Source organism: Colobus angolensis, unplaced genomic scaffold (assembly GCF_000951035.1).
Source record: "Colobus angolensis palliatus isolate OR3802 unplaced genomic scaffold, Cang.pa_1.0 Scaffold36, whole genome shotgun sequence".
Lineage (NCBI taxonomy): Eukaryota > Metazoa > Chordata > Mammalia > Primates > Cercopithecidae > Colobus > Colobus angolensis.
In genome coordinates this window covers 880,898-890,041 of record NW_012116932.1, presented here as the reverse complement: position 1 = coordinate 890,041, position 9,144 = coordinate 880,898, and the positions used below count along the sequence as shown (strand labels likewise).

The following is a 9,144-nucleotide window of genomic DNA, read 5'->3' as shown; positions in this document are numbered from 1 at the left end:
GAGGGAGCCTCACTCTGTCGCCCAGACTTTAGTGCAGTAATGTGATCTCAGCTCACTGCGACTTCCACCTCCCGGGTTCTAGCGATTCTCCTGTCTCAGCCCCCCGAGTAGCAGGGATTACAGACACATGCCACCACCCCGTTAGTTTTTTGTATTTTTAGTAGAGGCGGGGTTTCACCATGTTGGCCAGGCTGGTCTTGAATTGCTGACCTCAGGTGATCCACCTGCTTCAGCCTCCCCAAGTACTGGGTTTACAGGCGTGAGCCACCGCCTTCAGCGCTTTTTTTTTTTTTAAGACAGGGTCTTGCTGTGTTGCCCAGGCTGCAGTGCAGTGGCACCATCTCAGCTCAGTGCAGCCTCTGCCCCCTGGACCCAAGCCATCCTCCCTGGTCAGCCTCCTAAGTAGCTGGGACCACAGGCACATACTACCATGTCCGGCTAATTTTTTGTAGACACAGGGTTTCACCATGTTGCCTCAGGCTGGTCTCAAACTCTTGGGCTCGAGCGATCCTCCTGCCTTGGCCTCCCAAACTATTGGGATTACAGGTGTGAGCCACCACATCTGACCCTTTCATGACTTTTAACAAATGTTCACTGCAAAGCTGCCTGAGAGTAGATAGGAGGGGTGGTCCTCTCCCAGTCACTATCCTCCAGGAGCTCACAGTCTGATGAGGGAGGCAGTGCCCAAATACACCTAGTCAGACTGGCCCCTCCTGTTAGCTAACTTCCTCAAAGACAATTTAAGTTGCTAGAATGAATTTCTCTTTTAAAACCTCACTGGGGGCCAGGCACGGTGGCTCATGCCTGTAATCGTAGCACTTTGGGAGGCCGAGGCAGGTGAATCTCCAGGTCAGGAGTTCGAGACTCAGTCTGGCCAAGATGGTGAAACCCCGTTCTGTACTAAAAATACAAAAATTAGCCGGGCGCGGTGGCGTGCGCCTCTAATTCCAGCTACCCGGGAGGCTGAGGCAAGAGAATTGCTTGAACCCGGGAGGCAGAGGTTGCAGTGAGCCAAGATCGCGCCACTGCACTCTCTAGCCTGGGTGACAGAGCAAGACTCCATCTCGGAAAAACAATATAAATAAATAAATAAAACCTCACTGGGGCCAGGCATGATGGCTCAGGCCTGTAATCCTAGCATTTTGGGAGGCCTAGGCAGAAGGATCACCTAAGCCGTGTTCGAGACCAGCCTGGGAAACATAGTAAGACCTTGTTTCTACCGGTGGGGGGGCAGGGGGGAAAGCCAGGTGTGGTAGTGCAGGCCTGTAATTCCAGCTACTCGGGAGACTGAGGCAGGAGAATCGCTTGAACCCAGGAGGCGAGGTTGCAGTGAGCCAAGATTGCGCTATTGCAGTCCAGCCTGGGTGACAGAAAGAGACTCTGTCTCAAGATAAATAAAGACATAAATAAAATAAACTGGCTCGGCGTGGTGCTCGCGCCTGTCATCTCAGCAGTTTGGGAGGCCGAGGCAGGCAGATCTTCAGGTCAGGAGTTCGAGACCAGCCTGGCCAACATGGTGAAACCCCATCTCTACTAAAAATACAAAATTTAGCTGGGCATGGTGGCAATTAGTCAGGCATAGTGGTGCCCGCCTATAATCCCAGCTACTCAGGAGGTTGAGGCAGGAGAATCACTTGAATCCAAGAGATGGAGATTGCAGTGAGCTGAGATGGGGCCACTGCACTCCAGTCTGATCAACAGAAAGAGACTCTGTCTCAAGATAAACAAATAAGTAAATAAAATAAACTGCTGTTCTAAGCTCTCTCTAAGGTCTTCCCTTAACCCTTGGAGGTGGGTACTGGGGCTAATCTTACTTCACAGAGGGGCTCAGCCATTACTCTCGGACAGGTCCCCCCAGCCACCTGTGCAGGCACCTGCTCCTCCTCCTCCTCGGCGGTGGCCTGTGTCCTGCATCTTCACCTTGTCAGGACGGACCAGCTTCTTGCCTGCTGAGTTTCGGGTGGTGTGGCTGTAGACGGAGGTGTAGCCCTGGCCAGTAAGCGGGCAGAAGCGTCGGGTGTGGGCACGCTCACGCGTGGCACCGCACTGGGGGCACACGTAGTCCCGCAAGATGGGACACAGCACCCTGCCGGCCTCGTCCTTCAGCACGTGGGACTGGTAGATGGCCCGGGACTCGCCATTGTGTTTGCAGAAAGAGCACAGGCGTTCGGGAGCTGGCAAGGACTCCAGGCTGCGCTTCTGATCCTTGGGTCCTGGCACTGGGACCGACTCCGGCACTGACACTGACTCCAGCGCTGACACTGGTTCCAGCACTGGCTCTGGCTCTGGCTGGGGGCTCAGCCTGGTCTCAGGCCCCTCTTTCCCACTGAGAGCCCTAACCAGGCGTGCCAAACCCAGGTAATCTGTCCACAGGTCAAAGGTCCCCATAGCTGGGCAGCATGTGCCAGGTGGAGGGAGTCACAGAGACAAGTAACCCTGCCTGGCGCAAGCTCCCTCTTTCTGCACCTTCTCTGTTGCCCCTTCCTTCCTCTCTCTGGAGCCAGGGAGTCTGGGCTGGCTGACCCTCCTTTTACCTCCAAGGGGGTGTGAAGGGGGAGGAGCAGGCTGTGGGAGGTTCCTTGTTGTCACAGGGGGGCTGGGTGCCCCACTAAGGCACCTCCCAAGAGGCTGCATGGCCTCTGGCGGTGCTGGAGGGCTGCAGGACACAGGGTGTGGGGGGGGGCACCCAGCGATGTGCACCACACCCCCATGTACACACCTCCAGGGAACTGGGGGGCTACCCTGACTCCCCTCCTTTTGGAGCCCTCCAGCCCCACTGGAGGATGGGCAGAATGGGTTGGAAACCCCACCCTCAAAGATTAACAGTTACCAGTAACTTAAAGAAGTTAATTTAGTAACTTCTTTATAACGTTTTCTTCCTTCCCCTGGGCGGAGGAGTGGCCAGGTGCCCCTGGGCTCTTTGTGTGTGTGTCCAGGGGGGTAGGTTGCTGATGCTCCAGCTGTCTCTGAAAGGAGTGTGGTGGTCCCAGGCTCCACACTGGTTGGTTGGGCTGGTTGCGGGGGTAGGGGGAAGGATCATGCCCCATCCCCCAAGCTCTGGTCTCCCTCCAAGAGTTTTCACATCGGTTGTCTTAGTGGAACCCCCATTTAATGGATGAGCAAACTGAAGTGTGAAGCCACCTGCCCATCCAGTTATTTATAAAGACATGCACCAGGCCGGGCGTGGTGGCTCATGCCTGTAATCCCAAAACTTTGGGAGGCCAAGGTGGGCAGATCACGTGAGGTCAGGAGTTTGAGGCCAGCCTGGCTAACATGGTGAAACCCTGTCTCTACTAAAAATACAAAAAAAAAAAAAATTAGCTAGGCATGGTGGCGGGCGCCTGTGATCCCAGCTACTCAGGAGGCTGAGGCAGGAGAACTGCTTGAACCCAGGAGGCAGAGGTTGCGGTGAGCCAAGATGAGCCATTGCACTCCAGCCTGGGTGACACAGTAAGGCTCTTGTCTCAAAACAAAACAACAACAAAAAGCACCAGATCTGCCTCCTTATTCTAGTTGCCGGGGGGGCCCCCTGAGGCTAGGTGCTGGGGAGGGAGCCCCTTCCTGGCTGGGGCTGCAGAGGGGTGAGAAAGAATCCTCTGGAGTCGGGAGGTGGGGGATAGCAGGTTGGGATCTTAGGAGGGGACCCCTAGTACCTACAGCTCTTCAATGTCCTCCCCCAGATGAGATCTCAGGAGGGTAGGGGGTGCTCAGGACTTGGACACAGAGGAGAGAGGCTGTGCCGCTTACACACCTCATCCACCCATCCATTCATTGAAGAAACTTTTATTGGCCAGGCACTGTGGCTCATTTTTGAGAGGCCGAGGGAGGATCACTTGAACCCAGGAGCTGGAGACCAGCCTGGGCAACACTTTGAGACCCCGCTCCTACAAAAACACTTTTTCGAAATAAGCTGGGTGTGGTGGTGCGTGCCAGTGGTCCCGGCTACTGGGGAGGCTGAGGCGGGAGGATCAACACTTGACCCCAGTTATTAGAGGCTGCAGTGAGCTAAGATCACACCATTGCACTCCAGCCTGGGTGACAAGAGCGAGATCCTGTCTCTAATTTAAAAGAACAAAACTATGGAGCACTCCATGGAGCAGAACTTACCACCCACATTTCGGAAAGGGATTTTAGGCCAGGCAAAGTGGTTCATGCCTGTAATCCCAGCACCTTGGGAGGCCGAGATGGGAGGATTACTTGAGGTCAGGAGTTTGAGACCAGCCTGGCCAACATAGTGAAATCGCGTCTCTACTAAAAACACAAAAATTAGCCTGCCGTGGTGGCAGATGGCTGTAATCCCAGCTACTTGGGAGGCAGAGGCCGGAGAATCACTCAAACCCTGGAGGCAGAGGTTGCAGTGAGCCAAGATTGGACCACTGCACTCCAGCCTAGGCAACAGAGTGAGACTGTCTTAAAAAATAATAAATAATAAGAAGAGGGGAGTTTAGCTGTCTTGCCCCAGCCTGTTTACCCCCAGCCCTCTAATACTTGGTCCCAAATCCAGCCAGAGTCCATCCAGATCCCAGACACCAGCTCTCCTCTCCAAAGAGGAGTGGCTGGGGTCAGGGCAAAAAACAGGCTGAGTGACTTTGGGGGTGGGGGGTCCTGTCCCCAGTCCCCATTCCCCTTAAGCCGTGTCTGGCCCAGCCACAGTGACATTCATCCCCCGGTGGGTCTGGCCTCGGTCCTCACAACCCACCGACAACAATGAATGTTGATTGTGACCTTGGCTGTGGCCTAGGGGAGGGGACGTGCCCAGGCTGGATTGGGGGCTCCCCTGGCCCCCCTAGATCTGGAAGGTTAGAGTCACCGGAAGGAGGATGGCAAGTCCAGGTCTCAGGGTCCACTCAACGGTCGATGGTTTGCCTGAGCTGCCCAAACTCACCGACAGGTTGAATGTTCCCCCAAACCCTTGGCAAATTCTCCGGGACCTGGAGTCGGGGGTGGGGTAGGTGGCAGAGAAGCAGAGAGAGTGAAGGGGGAGAGGAGGAGAGAGTAAGGGACCCCTTGACTCTCATGAAATCAACAACCGCTTTTCAGGTGCCAACTGTTTGCACCTAGATCTGGGAAAAACACAAGGCAAATATAAATGATAGTACATAAAATGTAGCCTTTGCTATGGGGATGGAGATGTAGCAGTGCCCGGGAGTGTTGGTCTCAAGCCGGCTCCCTAAGTAATTCACAAAGTGGTCCTGGAGGTGCAGATTACCCCCGTTTGTCAACTGGGGAGACTGAGGCAAAAGGCCACTGCTAGTCCGAGGTGGAGGAGGCGTTCCAAATGGCCCCAGGAAGTCTGGCAACCAAGGATCCTGGCCCGGAGAGCATTGATGCAACGTGAAGATAAACAAGCCATTTTAATACAATGTAATACGTTCTGGGAGGTGCACTGAGTTCCGGGCACGATGGTTTAGGAATTACAACAGCGGGAGTGGGGCACTTGGGGGTGGGGGTTCGTCAGGTCTCTCCACTTTTCAAGTGCAATGGGGTCCCCACTCGACAGGGGAGAGGCAGGAGGATCAGAGAGGGCGCCGCTCGCCCCGCGTGCGCGTGCGCACAGCATCTGAACTCGGGCACTTCGGGAGTCAGCGCAGCCCCTTGGGTCTCAAAAGGGGCTGCGGCGCCCCCTGTCCATTTCCTCATCTTTCAAATGACCCCCAGTCCCTTCCTCCAGTGATCGCACAGTTCGGCGACCACCCCCCACCCCCGGGTGCCCCCAGGCCTGCAGCTACGCACCCCTATCTCATAGCCCCGCAAGCCAAGCAGTGACCAGGATGGGCGAGAGAGCCTTCGCCCCCGGCCTGGGTCTGCGGACGGCCTAGGAAAGCTGCATTCAGATTTCCTAGGCATGGCTGAGTGCTGCGGCTCACACCTGTAATTCCAGTATTTTGAGAGACTGAGGCGGGAGGATCTTTTGAGCCCAGGAGATGGAGACCAGACTGGGCAACATGGCGAGATTCCTGTCCCTACAAAAAAATTAGCTGGGTGTGGTGTAGTGAGCCTGTAGTCTCAGCTACTTAGGAGGCTGAGATGGGAAGATCGCTTGGACCCCATGAGTTCGAGGCTGCAGTGAGCCGTGATCGCGCCACTGTATTCCCGCCTGGGTGACAGTGCGAGACCCCGTTGTCGCAAAAAATAAGTAATTTCCTGGCCCCTGACATTTCACCGAGGGGAATACCGAGGCCCAAAATAACCGCCTGGCACAACCCCAAGGCGGATTAGGGACCCTCAAGTGTGTCGAGCTGTGTGAACCACCCCACCACCACCACACCCCTCACGGTCCTGGCGACATGACCCGGCCCAGCCCCCCAAGGCCGCGCCTGCGAGAGCCCCACCCACAGTCTGGAGGCACCAGCCAAGGCCCCACCCCAGGCACTGCCCCCTGGAGCCCCGTCGCTTTTGACCTGTTCTCCAGGACACGCTCCCTCTAAAACACGCCCAAATAGACTCCCACGGAGCCCACCCCCCAAGGCCCTAAGCCGGTCCTCAAAGAGCCCAGATCCCATAGGACCCGCCCCCTTAGAGCCCTCCACAAAAGCCTGCTCTACAGTCCCCCCGAGACTGCGTCCTGCCCCCGCGAAGCCCAGCCCCCCACTAAGGTCCGCCCCGACCGGGCACGCCCCCAAACCCAACTTCGTAGGGCCCCTCAGAGCCCGATCCCGGCTAACTCGCCCTCCCGAGCCGTCCCCCGCCCTCCGACACCTTCTAGAGCCCTTCCCCCAGAGCCCGCCCTCTCACCCGCCCCGGGTCGGGGTCACGTTCCCACCCCTCTGTCTAGAGCTGGAGTGGGGCGCCCTCTCTCGCAGCTCATCCGCCGCGTCCAGCAGGCCCTCCCACTCGGGCTATGGAGTGCGGGGGGCCCTGATGGGCTCCTCTGTATCCGCCACCGCCACCCCCACCCCCAGGTGTCCAGGCCCTTCCGAGGGAAGTGGCCGGTCCCCTGCCTTGTGGATCATCATTCTAAGTAGGAGACCGCCTAGGACTTGGGAAGGAGAGTGAGTTGGGAGCACAGGTATTAATAATTACATTACTGATGATAACACTACATTCATCACGCCATGAGTAGGATATACCCATTTTGCGGAGGGGGAAGGTGAGTGGCTGTTAGTCCAGAACTCTCAAGGTTCCTCAAAAGCTTGGTTCTTGCCTGTAGCCCCAGCGAGTTGGCAGGGAGGAGGATGGCTGGAGCCCAGAAGTTGAGGCTAGCCTGGAAAACACAGTGAGACCCCCATCTTTCCTCTCTTTTTTGGGAGGGGGGCCTGGAAGGGGGACACGGGGGAGGAGGTGGTCAGGACCTGGCAGACAAAGAGCCCATTATAGGGATTCCAGCGACACTAAGAGCCCTCTGGCGATCTCCGCGGGGTCACCCAGTGATGGCCCAGGCTTTTTTTTTTTTTTTTTTTTGAGACGGAGTCTAGCTCTGTCGCCCAGGCTGGAGTGCAGTGGCGCGATCTCGGCTCACTGCAAGCTCCGCCTCCCGGGTTTACGCCATTCTCCTGCCTCAGCCTCCCGAGTAGCTGGGACTACAGGCGCCCGCCATCTCGCCCGGCTAGTTTTTTGTATTTTTTTTAGTAGAGACGGGGTTTCACCGTGTAGCTCAGGATGGTCTCGATCTCCTGACCTCGTGATCCACCCGTCTCGGCCTCCCAAAGTGCTGGGATTACAGGCTTGAGCCACCGCGCCCGGCCAAGCCCAGGCTTTTTTTTTCTGTCGCCCAGGCTGAAGTGCAGTGGTGCCATATCCGCCCACCGTAATCTCCAGCTCCCGGGTTCAAGCAGTTCTCCTGCCTCAGCCCCGCGAGAAGCTGGGACTATAGGCACCTGCCACTATGCCCGGCTAATTTTTGTATTTTTAGTAGAGACGGGGTTTCACTGTGTTGGCCAGGTTGGTCTCCAACTCCTGGGCCTCCCAAAGTGCTGGGATTATAGGCATGAGCCACTGCACCCAGCTGGCCCCCGTTTCTTTAAAAAAGAAAAATGTTTATTCTCTTTTGTTTTGTTTTGAGACGGAGTCTCGCTCTGTCGCCCAGGCTGGAGTGCAGTGGCGCGATCAGAGCTCACTGCAGCCTCGACCTCCCAGGCTCAACCAGTCTTTCCACCTTAGCCTCCTGAGTAGCTGGGATCACAGGTGTCTGGCCTGGCTAGTTTAAAACAAAAACAAACAAAAAAATTCTGTAGAGATGAGGTCTCATTATGTTGCCCAGGCTGGTCGCAAACTCCTGGGCCTCCCAAAGGTCTGGGATTACAGGCGTGAGCCACCTCTTCCCACCTGAATTTCTTCTTGATGACTGTGAACAGCTGTAATGTTGGGGGTAGGGGGTCGTCAGGCAGGAGACATTCTGGCTATGTTGGAGGGGGTTCCCCAGACACTTCCTGTGTGTCCTCTCTGCCTCCCACTCCTCCCTCTGAGGGCTTTGGCCTTGAACTGCCAAGGACGTTGTTCCCTATAAGGTTTCTCCCTAAGACAAGACACAAGACCATGGTGGAGGAGGGGTCTGGTCTTGAAGGCCAGCAAGCTGGGACTGGGGCGACAGGAGGCTGGCAGCCCCAACCCTGGGTCTGACTATCTCCCTTCTTTGCCTGTGGTCAGTGAAGGCTTCTGGCCCTCCATGTCTGTCTAGATCCACCTGTCTCTTGGTCGTCCCAGGGTCATCTGTCTGGGTCGGACTACGCCCCTCACACACCTGTTATCAGTCTAGGTCTTCGGCCCGGCCCGTGCACCTGCCTTGAACTATCTGAATCTGCGTGTATGTGTGTCTGGCTGTTTACTCCCCATCTCCCCTGTCTGTGACTGGTGACTGTGGTGCCTGTCCCCTCCTGTCCCCTGAGGGAGTCCGCTTGTCTCGCTGCAGCTGTCTGCTGGTCTGACTTTGAAGTCCCTCAGTGTGGGAGGTGACAAACTGTCTCCTCCCGCTTGTGACCCTGAGCCTTGGTGCAGGGTTCCTGGGACCCCTCACCTGGCCCCAGTGCAGCTGGAAGGGTCTTTCTGGGGATAAGTGGGGTGTGGGGGATGGCCCTCTAAAAGCCACGTTCTTGGCTGGGCATGGTGGCTCATGCCTGTAATCCCAGCACTTTGGGAGGCCAAGGTGGGCAGATCACTTGAGGTCAGGAATTCGAGACCAGCCTAGCCAACATTGTGAAACCCCAT

At 56.5% G+C, this 9,144-nt stretch overlaps 1 protein-coding gene across 2 annotated transcripts in view; it reads right to left on the bottom strand.

Moving 5' to 3' along the window:
• The window catches only part of NANOS3 (nanos homolog 3 (Drosophila)), a 3,554-nt gene extending 1,058 nt beyond the window's left edge, over window positions 1-2,496 (bottom strand). Inside the window, exons 1-2 of one of the 2 annotated variants that reach the window (XM_011953193.1) lie at window positions 1,875-2,496; window positions 225-227 (exon numbers count right to left, since the gene is read on the bottom strand). In XM_011953193.1, the coding sequence (XP_011808583.1) occupies window positions 225-227; window positions 1,875-2,388 (517 nt within the window). In that variant the 5' untranslated portion in view covers window positions 2,389-2,496. The remainder of the gene's footprint in view (window positions 1-224; window positions 228-1,874) is intronic. The other variant, XM_011953194.1, reaches the window with a different exon arrangement.
• Between the last annotated feature and the right edge of the window lie 6,648 nt (window positions 2,497-9,144).